The sequence below is a fragment of the Physella acuta genome, unplaced genomic scaffold (assembly GCF_028476545.2).
Source record: "Physella acuta isolate Inbredline_101_S28 unplaced genomic scaffold, ASM2847654v3 ptg001086l, whole genome shotgun sequence".
NCBI lineage: Eukaryota > Metazoa > Mollusca > Gastropoda > Physidae > Physella > Physella acuta.
In genome coordinates this window covers 99,589-111,929 of record NW_026732603.1, presented here as the reverse complement: position 1 = coordinate 111,929, position 12,341 = coordinate 99,589, and the positions used below count along the sequence as shown (strand labels likewise).

At 36.7% G+C, this 12,341-nt stretch overlaps 1 protein-coding gene across 1 annotated transcript in view; it reads left to right on the top strand.

Annotated features, from left to right (window-relative positions):
* Positions 1–4,948: 4,948 nt before the first annotated feature.
* The window catches only part of LOC131955605 (neuronal acetylcholine receptor subunit beta-3), a 96,825-nt gene continuing 89,432 nt past the window's right edge, over positions 4,949–12,341 (top strand). The window contains exon 1 of the mRNA XM_059319783.1: positions 4,949–5,396. Coding sequence (XP_059175766.1) covers positions 5,384–5,396 — 13 coding nt within the window. The 5' untranslated portion in view covers positions 4,949–5,383. The remainder of the gene's footprint in view (positions 5,397–12,341) is intronic.

Genomic DNA, 12,341 nt, shown 5'->3' with positions numbered 1-12,341 from the left:
ATACGTACATACTTACACCGATACACATACATACACACACACACATATATATATATATATATATATATATATATATATATATATATATACATATATATATATATATATATGTATATATATATATATATATATATATATATATATATATATATATACATTTATATATATACATTTATATATATACATACATATATACACCTCTATAGACATACTAATACACATACATATAAACATACATATACACACATATACATACATACAAATATATTTATCTATTTATTTCTTTTTATTGACAATGTCTAGTTATTAACACAGTCAATTGATAAAAAGTATGTTGATTAACACACAGACACAATATTACAATGTTCTATTTTAAGAGAAATTTAAAACGTCTTCACCTGTGTATTAATATAACGGAATTATTTTTACAGGCAGTTATTTTTGTGTTTGGGTGAGTTAATTACCTCCCATATGTAAACTTAAATTGTTCTCTAAGGGAGTTAACTATAATTATATGAATACAATAAATCTCGTAGTTTCGGAATACAATCCTTAAGATTATTGTTATATTTTACTCCTTATTTATATTACATATATTATATTAACTTCGATTATTTTCGAAATATTAAGAATAACGAAATGGCAAGCACATACCAATTGGCATTCTGTATTCTTTAACTTTAGTATCTTAATAGAGCTTGTTTTGTGAGATAGGATTTCGTCCGCCATTAATTATCCGTTTTTAATTTATTTTATTTATATTTAATTTTGGATCCCTCAAAAGAAGGGCAATTTAAATATTTGATTAACCCAGGGCAGGGGTCGGCAACTTGCGGCTCGCGAGCCGCATGCGGCTCTTTTGATGTCGAGGAGCGGCTCTTCAGTTCAATGGACAAATATTAATAATTATTTTATTTTCTTCTTGAAACTAATAAAAATATTAGTCTGGAACACTCGGTAATGAACGATTTAATAAATATAAACAATAAACACTCGCTATTCTATTTGCGAATTTGACATTTTATTTTCGCAAATATCTCCCCATGAGTATTCTCAACAGCTTCCTAAAGTTTCATGGCAATCGGATGAAAGGTGTAGTATCGAATAAAAGACAAACAGACACACACACACTTACATACTACAATTACATACATTGATATATATATATATATATATATATATATATATATATATATATATATATATATATATATATATATGTAATCCTAATCAAAGATCATAATATTAAAATAAAAATGTTAGTGGCTCTTTAAAAGCTGGGAAATTTTGAAAATTGTAACTTTTGGCTCTTCCGTCTCAAAAGGTTGCCGACCCCTGACCCAGGGGTCTGCAACCAGCGGCTCGCGAGCCGCATGTGGCTATTTTGATGTCAATATGCTGCTCTCCAGTTCCATAATAATTATAATATTTTATTTCAAAAACTCAAAAAAATATACTGTTAAAAACAAAAACAATTTTGAACAAAGTAAAAAACAACGAGAACAGATGTAGTAGAACGTATTAGGGCATCTGACATAACCTGGGCGTTAGGCCCCACAACTGTGCTGTGGCCAGCCCCACAACTGTGCTGTGGCCAGCCCCACAACTGTGATGTGGCCAGCCCCACAACTGTGATGTGGCCAGCCCCACAACTGTGCTGTGGTCAGCCCCACAACTGTGATGTGGCCAGCCCCACAACTGTGCTGTGGTCAGCCCCACAACTGTGCTGTGGTCAGCCGCACAACTGTGCTGTGGCCAGTACACAACTGTGCTGTGGTCAGCCCCACAACTGTGCTGTGGTCAGCCCCACAACTGTGCTGTGGTCAGCCCCACAACTGTGCTGTGGTCAGCCCCACAACTGTGCTGTGGTCAGCCCCACAACTGTGCTGTCCACAACTGTGCTGTGGTCAGCCCCACAACTGTGCTGTGGTCAGCCCCACAACTGTGCTGTGGTCAGCCCCACAACTGTGCTGTGGTCAGCCCCACAACTGTGATGTGGCCAGCCCCACAACTGTGCTGTGGTCAGCCCCACAACTGTGCTGTGGTCAGCCCCACAACTGTGCTGTGGTCAGCCCCACAACTGTGCTGTCCACAACTGTGCTGTGGTCAGCCCCACAACTGTGCTGTGGTCAGCCCCACAACTGTGCTGTGGTCAGCCCCACAACTGTGCTGTGGTCAGCCCCACAACTGTGCTGTGGTCAGCCCCACAACTGTGCTGTGGTCAGCCCCACAACTGTGCTGTGGTCATCCCCACAACTGTGCTGTGGTCAGCCCCACAACTGTGCTGTGGTCAGTACACAACTGTGCTGTGGTCAGCCCCACAACTGTGCTGTCCACAACTGTGCTGTGGCCAGCCCCACAACTGTGCTGTGGCCAGCCCCACAACTGTGCTGTGGTCAGTACACAACTGTGCTGTGGTCAGCCCCACAACTGTGCTGTCCACAACTGTGCTGTGGCCAGCCCCACAACTGTGCTGTGGCCAGCCCCACAACTGTGCTGTGGCCAGCCCCACAACTGTGCTGTCCACAACTGTGCTGTGGCCAGCCCCACAACTGTGCTGTGGTCAGCCCCACAACTGTGCTGTGGCCAGTACACAACTGTGCTGTGGTCAGCCCCACAACTGTGCTGTGGCCAGCCCCACAACTGTGCTGTGGCCAGTACACAACTGTGCTGTGGTCAGCCCCACAACTGTGCTGTGGTCAGCCCCACAACTGTGCTGTGGCCAGCCCCACAACTGTGCTGTGGCCAGCCCCACAACTGTGCTGTGGTCAGCCCCACAACTGTGCTGTGGTCATCCCCACAACTGTGCTGTGGTCATCCCCACAACTGTGCTGTGGTCATCCCCACAACTGTGCTGTGGTCAGCCCCACAACTGTGCTGTGGCCAGCCCCACAATTGTGCTGTGGCCAGCCCCACAATTGTGCTGTGGTCAGCCCCACAACTGTGCTGTGGTCAGCCCCACAACTGTGCTGTGGTCAGCCCCACAACTGTGCTGTGGTCAGCCCCACAACTGTGCTGTGGCCAGCCCCACAACTGTGCTGTCCACAATTGTGCTGTGGCCAGCCCCACAACTGTGCTGTGGTCAGCACAACAACTGTGCTGTGGTCAGTCCCACAACTGTGATGTGGCCAGCCCCACAACTGTGCTGTGGCCAGCCCCACAACTGTGCTGTGGCCAGCCCCACAACTGTGCTGTGGCCAGCCCCGTGGCAATGGTTCCATGCTATCCACTACCGAAGTGCACATACAATGTTAGTGGTTCTTTAAAAATTGGAAAAAATTGTTAGATTGTAACTTTTGGATCTTCCGTCTTAAAATGTTGCCGACCCCTGTACAAGCCGCTAATTGTAGTGCCTGCCGCAATACACAGTGGAGAAAATGTGCGATCCTCTAACGGCAGTCTAGGAAGCAAACATCGTCCTTACACCCTCTTACGGTTGAGAGCATGTAAGCAAGTTATTTGTTTCCTCTTACATAACCAAAAATATCCGAGGTTATTAAAATTACGCTTATGTAACAATCGATGCTACAAAATGAAACTATTGAGCGCAAAAATTGTGAGTATAATAGAGCAGAAAGTTAGTACTTTATAAAGGGAATATTGATTACCTTTGTTGAGAAATCGGAAATAGCGCTAAGTACTACTTCTAGTCACCAGAAGTCACTCGAAATTTGAAAGAAAACAGAATAAGATAATATACTTAAGCGGAAAATTCCGTCTATCTAGCTGAAACAGTTATTTTGTATTTTATTTATTTGGTATTATGTGGCATTTTAGTATTTTTATAAACCAGGGATAAATAAAGTACCACTTTTGGGTATTTGGAAGTCACTATTTGAAAGAGATATAAGTATAGGGTCTTATATATAAAATTTCGTCTACGTAACTGAAACAATCCTCAAGTTTGTGTGTTCCCACGGAAAAAGAGTAAAGTACCATTTTCGTTTACCGGAAATCGTTACAAATTTAACAAAAAAACATGCGCATACAATGTAATATTTTATGTAAAATTTCGTCCATCTAACTTAAACGGTACTCAAGTTGTCTTTTGAGTAACCGGAAGCAGAATCCGGTTATCAGAAATCGCTATAACTTTAATACAGAACTACATCTTTGATATAATAGCTACATATGAAATTTCATCAACATAATTGAAACGGTATTCCGGTTAACGTGTTCACAGATACACACGGATAAAACTGCAAAACAAATTTTTTCTGGATGAACATGAAAACTTGTCTCATCTCAATTCAGATTTTTAGCATCTTTTATATTCCGTATAAGATACATTGGGGTGGTGTAATTCGTGAACCGTCGAAAACTATAAAAATTGTATTTAATTTTTCTGCACGACTAAACTAATTTCCTTATACTCTATATACGAGAAAGTAAAAATGTTTTAGTATCAGTATTTTATATAATAATGCACTAAAAGGTACACAATAATTGATTTTTCTTTAACTAAATAATATCGCACTTAAATAAAAATAAATAGAAACATATGCATATTTATAGTACAGTCTTTTCTACCAAGAAATATTCTAAATAAAAATAAAATGCCAGACTAAACCAACATTTTTCTAATTGTATAAAGTACGTTCACATTAGATACTAACTGTTAAGATACTAATTCATGGAACAATCGTCAAAAGATATCATCCTGCTTTCATATACCTTGCCAGTCATCTTTTGTCAAAGTTATAGAAACAAAGTAACCAACCCAACCCCACTACCATGTTTTTTACATCTAATTATGACAAGACTTTTATTGACTGTTAACTATCTCAAATATTTACCCACGAAAATAACGTGAGTTACGTCCCCTTGGCCAGGAGCCCGGGAGAAAAAAAGCGGCTGTGTTCGCTTGTGGCCGCCATGTTTTTGATGGCGTCGGCTAACTCACAGCGTTTCGCTCACTCGCTTTTCTCCCCTACACCGTACTCTCGACTCAAGCTATTTCGGTGTTTCTCTTTCTTCCAGTGTCGCAACAATTGGAGTTTTTTTCTGGAATTTTAACAGGAGAGAGAGAGAAGAAGAAAAAAATCGCGTTTGCGTTTTAAAAGATAGCGTATTTAAAAAGAAATATGTAAAGTGTTAGAATAGTTGTTTTATTATTTAGAGGTGAACGTTATTTTAATTTATTTTTATAAATTTTTGAAAGCACTAACTTTAGGGATTCCGTGTGTTCTAGGTTAACGTGTGGTTCTATAAACTCGTGTATATTTTCCACGGTAAGGTTGTGATCTAAAACATAAAATATTTGAGTGTCGCAGCCTTAAAGATTTGTGTTCAGCGCGGTAAAATGGGGAGTTAGTGACTTAAAGTTTCATCACTATGAAAACAAGACACAGGACTGGGATGTTTCTGGAAGAATTCTGGTGCTATGGGAACTAGAGGTAAGGTTTGTTGTTGTTGTGTGTTGTGTGTAGCTCTAAGGTGTATTGTGTGTAGTTTTAATGTGTTCTGTGTAGTTTTAAGTTGTCCTGTGTGTTCTGTGTAGTTATAAAGTGTGTTGTGTGTAGCTCTAAGGTGTATTGTGTGTAGTTTTAAGGTTTGTTGTGTGAAGTTGTAATGTGTGTTCTGTGTAGTTTTAAATTCTGCTGTGTGTAGTTGTAAGGTTTATTGTGTGTAGCTTAAGGTGTGTTGTTTGTGTGTGTATAGTGTAGTTTAAAGTTGTTCAGTGTGTAATTATGTTGTGCTAGTTTAGTGTGTAATGATAATGTGCAACGTGTTGATACCTAAATTATGTGTTATTTGTGTTGTGTAAGCTTTTGTTTGTTGTGTTTGTTCGTTTTTGGCGTTACGTTTTTGTAAACTAATATCGCTTTAGAATTGTGTGTACATTTGATACTTGTTTGATTTCCTTCATTAATATTGTGTTTTAATTAATTGCTTGTCACCTTTTTATAATGCATTTATACATACATGTGTTTGATTACACACATTGTTTACAGTTTGACACGTGTGCTTATTGATCGAGAGACATGAAAATAATTACTGTTTTGTTTACATAATACACAATGTTTTCATTCATTTCATTTTTAATTACATGGTAAATTGATGTAACCATTTAGTGGTCAGTGAAAACACCAACTATTCGGTAATATTTACATTTCATATATATAGCGTCTACAGCAGACACTATTTTTTTAAAATGTTAATTGAATATTCTTCGACAACATAAAAAATGTATGTAGTTTTCATACCTACTAAAATCATTTATACCGCATCGTGGTAATCAAAAGCGGTTACGCCACATCAAATCGACAAGGGGCTTTTGTTTACTTTTTCAAATGCACTTGTCACTTCCTCTTACGAGTAAGGAGAAAGAATTCAAAAGCTTTATTGAAACAATTGAATAGAAAAAAAAATCATCGATTTAATATAGGCACCTACGAAGAAGCGAGGTGTGTTGTGTGTACCTGATACAGCTACACATCTAACCGTGACACGGCGGCCTATTTTCGTGTGTGCTGGGATATGCATGATTACACAAACGTGAGCACTTCATCCTTCGCACGTGTGTGTTGCCTAGGTTCGATAGGTGTGTTGTATGCACGTGCTGAAGTGTGAGGTGAGTGTGCGGGTGTGTGAGTGAATGTCACAGTTGACCGATCAGCGTATTGACTGTATTGAGTGGTGATCAGGTATAGATTTTCGATGTTTATCGATCTTAGTTTAAAGGAAGTGATAATCTGGATCATTAGAAAGATGTTGTAGCGTGTGTGTATGTGATGGATGATGTGCATTTGATAGATGTGTAATTGTTTTTTGTGTATTGGATATGTATGTAAGTGCATGTGTTGTTTGTGTGTTTGTGTGTTATGTGTGATAGATGAGTGTCTATGTATATTGTTCAGTTGTATTTGTGTATTGTGTACTATGTGTTTTGGATGAGTGAGTCTTGTATAAAATTGAGAAGTGAATTTTCTTGTATTATAAGTGAGTGCATGTGTGTGTGAGTTGAGTGATGGGTAAACGTGTGTGTCTGTGGTTTTGTGTGTTAGGGAGATGAGTAAGCACATTCGTGAGTAGGATAACAGTGTGTGGGTTTTTCATTTGTGGTTGGTGTGTATTTTGTGTGTGAGGTGTATGAATGTGTATATTTTGTGTGTGAGATGAATAAATGTGTGTATTTTGTGTGTGAGATGGATGAGCATGTGTATTTTTTGTGTGAGGTGTGTGAGTGTGTGTATTTTGTATGAGATGAATGAGTGTGAGTATTTTGTGTGTGAGTTGATTGGGTGTATGTTTTTTTTGTGTGAGGTGTATGAGTGTGTGTATTTTGTGTGTGAGATGAATTAATGTGTGTATTTTGTGTGTGCGGTGTATTAGCGTGTGTATTTTGTGTGTGAGATGGATGAGCGTGTGTATTTTGTGTGTGAGGTGTATGAGTGTGTGTATTTTGTGTGTGAGATGTATGAGTGTGTGTATTTTGTGTGTGAGATGGATGAGTGTGTGTATTTTTTGTGTGAGGTGTATGAGTGTGTGTATTTTGTGTGTGAGATGAATGAGTGTGTGTATTTTGTGTGTGAGATGAATGAGTGTGAGTATTTTGTGTGTGAGATGGATGAGTGTGTGTAATTTGTTTATTTTGTGTGTGAGATGGATTAGTGTGTGTATTGTGTGTGTGTGAGGCGTGAGGTATTTGAGCGTGTGTATTTTTGTATCTTAGGATATCCTGCCAATGTTATCTCCCAAGCATAACCAATATTTTTCATGACGTCACAAAAATTAACACTCCAATCAAATGACAAATAAACATTAATCTCCCCCCCCCCCTCCATTTTTTCCCACTTTCCCACCAAGCAATAAATCAAATGACAAAATTTCGAACAAAAATCAAACATTTTTTTTTAATTTCATTAGTGATTAAAATACACATTATCTGTTTCTTCAGATTTCTCTCCCCCCCCCCCTCCCACTACCCCACCTAACACATTGCATCCCTCTTATCACAGCCTCCAACCAAGATATGTGACGTCAGCCAACGGTCACTACTAAATATTTGAAACAGTGACCTATATTTAGCATGAAAAGTACAAATGATAAAGGAAGTGACCGAAACACGAATCATTAGTATACGTAGAACCAAACCATTGGTCATTTTATTCATTAGTGGGAGTTTAATTTTCTTTTCTGTTTGTTCTTATGAGTAAAAACGTGTGTGAAAATAATTCAGTCAAAACAATTAGAATTGTTTACATATGTGCTACTCTTTCTTGACCACAATTATTGGTTATGTATATATATATATATATATATATATATATATATATATATATATATATATATATATATATATATATATATATATATATATATATATATATATATATATATATATATATATTTTTAAATTATGAACTACTTCTTTTATACATTGAGCAACGTATTTGTATTCATATAAAACAAGTATCTGATTCGCATTTTTATTTAATAATTATCCAACAGTTATGACACATATCAAAACTGGTTAAATTTGGTTAAACTGGTTACGAGGTTAAATTGTTTGTATCCTCTCTCTCCTTCTCTCACTCACTCTCTCTTTCTCTCTCCCTCTCTCTCTCTTCTCTCTTTCTCTAATAATTTGTCTAAAAACTTTCTCGTTCTTACTAACCACTCAAACGTTTTGAAATGTAATTTTCCTCAAGGCAGCCTATACCTTTCACATTGAAATCATAACCCTCTTAAATAGTTTTATTAGATAGGCGAAACCTCAATGTTTAAATCGACTAACTGATCTGTAAAAACTTTCCTTTTAAAATTAAAAATTGACATTCTATTGAATATAGATACGCATGAAATAAAAATAAACCGGGAGTGATCTCCGCTAAACTTTCTCGAATATTCTTATATAAAACACCAGGGGATGGCAACTCGGAATATATACATGATTTTTAATTCGTTTTTTAATTACTTAATCTTTTTTAAAATATAGTAAAATCTCGTAGAAAAAAGGATTGCACAACAAGTGAATGCAAAACAAAATACGTATAATTGTGCGGAATATGATTTGTACTTTATCAATTCACATGCGTCTTTTTTTTTAGAAATTGGAAATAGCGTAAATTACTACTTCCGGTCAACGGAAATAACTCATTTTAAAAAAAAAGGCAGAGAATTAGATCTGCTACTTACCTGTGAAATTTCATTTATCTATCTGAAATAGTACTTAAGTTATAAACTTCTGAAATATTGAAAGTAGAAAAAGTTCCACTTCCGGTTATCGGAAATCGCTAAAAAAATTATATGGATCTACGATTTTGATATAATACGTTTATATGAAATTTCATCAACCTACCTGTAACGGTACTCAAGTTATCGTGTTTACAGACACACACACAGATATACATACATACACACACATACACACACAGACATACGGACAAGATTGCAAAACTATGTTTTTCCGACTCAGGGAGGTGTAAAACGTCGAGATTTGCAGAAATCTCGATTTTTTTTTCACGATTAAAAGACTTTCTCTATACTTCGTATAATGAGTAAGTAATTAAGACGTCTGTTTTTAAAATCAATATACAATATATTTTCTTAACAATCTTTTTTTAAATTTTAGCCAAGTTTAATACATTGTGGTTTTAGTTTCCTAGTGTAATTATGGGCTTTCTCATTAATGTATTATATATATATATATATATATATATATATATATATATATATATATATATACATATATATTATATATATATATATATATATATATATATATATATATATATATATATATATATATATATATATATGAACTAGGATTTTATTATAGAGCAAATCCATATCATATTTCCCATCAATAAGTCGAATGTATTAATTATTTTGTTACAGTTCAGGTCTGCTGAAAAAAAAGTTTAAAATTTACCTGAATTACTTAAAGGTGTGCTGATAATATGTTGAGAGTATTCTAGCTATTTCGTAATTAGTCTGATTGGATGAGCATGCTGTAGTAATTCAAGGAATATTGATAGACATAATGCTACCCTATACCGCCTTTCAACATCCGAACACATATAAATACAAAGTCTTAATATAATTATATATATATATATATATATATATATATATATATATATATATATATATATATATATATATATATATATATATATATATGTATGTTATATATGTATGTATGTATGTATATACATATATATATATATATATATATGTGTGTATACTTATATATGTACATATATATAAATATATATATATTTATATATATATATATATATATATATATATATATATATATATATATATATATATATATGTATATATGTATATATGTATATATATATATATATATATATATATATATATATATATATATATATATATATATATATATATATATATATATATATATATATATATATTAAAGAGAGAGAGGGAGAAGGGCGAGTGGATGGGAGGGAGATTGAGAAGATAATTAGATAGAATTGGGTGGAGAACAGCGTCAGTCAATTTCTCTCTGATAACTGAGTTCCACTTTGATAAGTTTTAATGAGAAAGCTGTCTAGATGCCAGATGGGTGCCGTCTCGTAAATTGCCGAACAATCAAACACGGTTTGACAGGGCGATGACATGGGGTGGAATCTTTCTTTAGGGTTAATTGTGTGGCTGCTGTCTTTGTTGAGATGTAGGTAAGTGGGTAAATGGGGGTGGGGTAAACAGGGCAGTGTGGGGGAGGTGGGTTTATTATAGGGTTGAACAATGTGATACAAAGGGTTAAATATTGGATAAATAGTGGGGGAGGGGGGTACTTTTTTGTGGGGGGGGGGGGGGGGGTAAAGTTTGGGGGGGGGGGGTAACAACGGGGTAAAAGGTAATATGCTGATGGTAAACAGCAGGTATATATTAATCAACTGTGGTGAGAAGGGGGAGGGAGTAGGGATAAAAATTGATCAATTATTGTGGGGTAATAAAGGACTATATTTACCACCTTCCCTTCTCTACCTATTTTCATGAAAAAAAAAAGGGTTTGACGTAGGTGGTAAACAGGAAGTAAGTATTGATTAATTGTGGGTGGGGGTTAAGGTGGTAAAGATTAATCAACTGTGGTTAGGAGGGGGGGGGGTTAAGGTGGTAAAGATTAATCAACTGTGGTTAGGAGGGGGGGGGGTTAAGGTGGTAAAGATTAATCAACTGTGGTTAGGAGGGGGGGGGGGGTTAAGGTGGTAAAGATTAATCAACTGTGGTTAGGAGGGGGGTTAAGGTGGTAAAGATTAATCAACTGTGGTTAGGGGGGTAAAGGTGGTAAAGATTAATCAACTGTGGTTAGGGGGGGTGTAGGGATAAATATTGATCAATTATGGTGTGGATAATAAAGTATGTAATTTACCCCCCCCCCCCCCTCCCCACCACACACACCTTTATTAAGGTAACAAGGTGGGACATAAGTGGGAAACAGGAGGTGAACATTGGTCAATTAAAAAATTAATAAATCGTGGGTGGAGGCTGAAGGGGTAAATATTGATTAATTTTGGGAGGTGTGTGTGTGTGGGGGGGGGGGTAATTGGTAAATACTCATCCATTGGGGTGGGTTAAAATGCTAGATAGGGATCAACTGTGGATGTGGGTTAAAGTAAATATTGATCATACGTAGTGGGGGAAATAAAGCACTTAATAACACCCCCCTCACCCCTCTCTACCCCTAACGAGGTAAAAATGTGGTAACAAAAGGTTGTAAACAGGAAGTAAAAATTAATTTAAAAAATGATAAATTGTGAGTGAGTGGAGGGGGGTACATGTAGATATTTATCAATTATATTATGGGAGTAGAAGAGGATTTAATACCCCCCCCCCCGCACTCTTTTATTCTGTTGGTGCTAAAATGGTAAAACGAGAGTTTATTTTGGGTAAAATGTTAGTGAGATGCGTGCCTAAATAGCGTGGAGGATATGTTGACGTTTTACACAGCGCGAAGCGTGTCGAATCTCCAGGTATAAAACATATGAGGTGTCAGTGAGTTTATTTAACGCTTGACTTGACGACCACAGGTGGGGAACGTCGAGTGGAGTGCGCTGGTTGGGGGGTAGAGTGGGTGGGTGCTAGTTCAGATGCCAGGGGATTTATATGGAAAAGTCGAGGGGAGTGGCCTAGTTGAAGGGGGTGGGGGGGGGGGGGGGGTTAGAATAGATCGGTCCAAGTTCAGATGACCTGGGGTTTAAATGAAAATGTTGCATGGAGATCAGGTTGGAGGGGGGGGGGGGTGGGGTTGATAGATTATGTCGGTGTTTTTTAGTTGTCTGGGGTTTTAGATGAAAACGTTTTCGAATATACAGAGCATAAATTTCAGGTACAGGGCATAATTTCACATAGGGTAA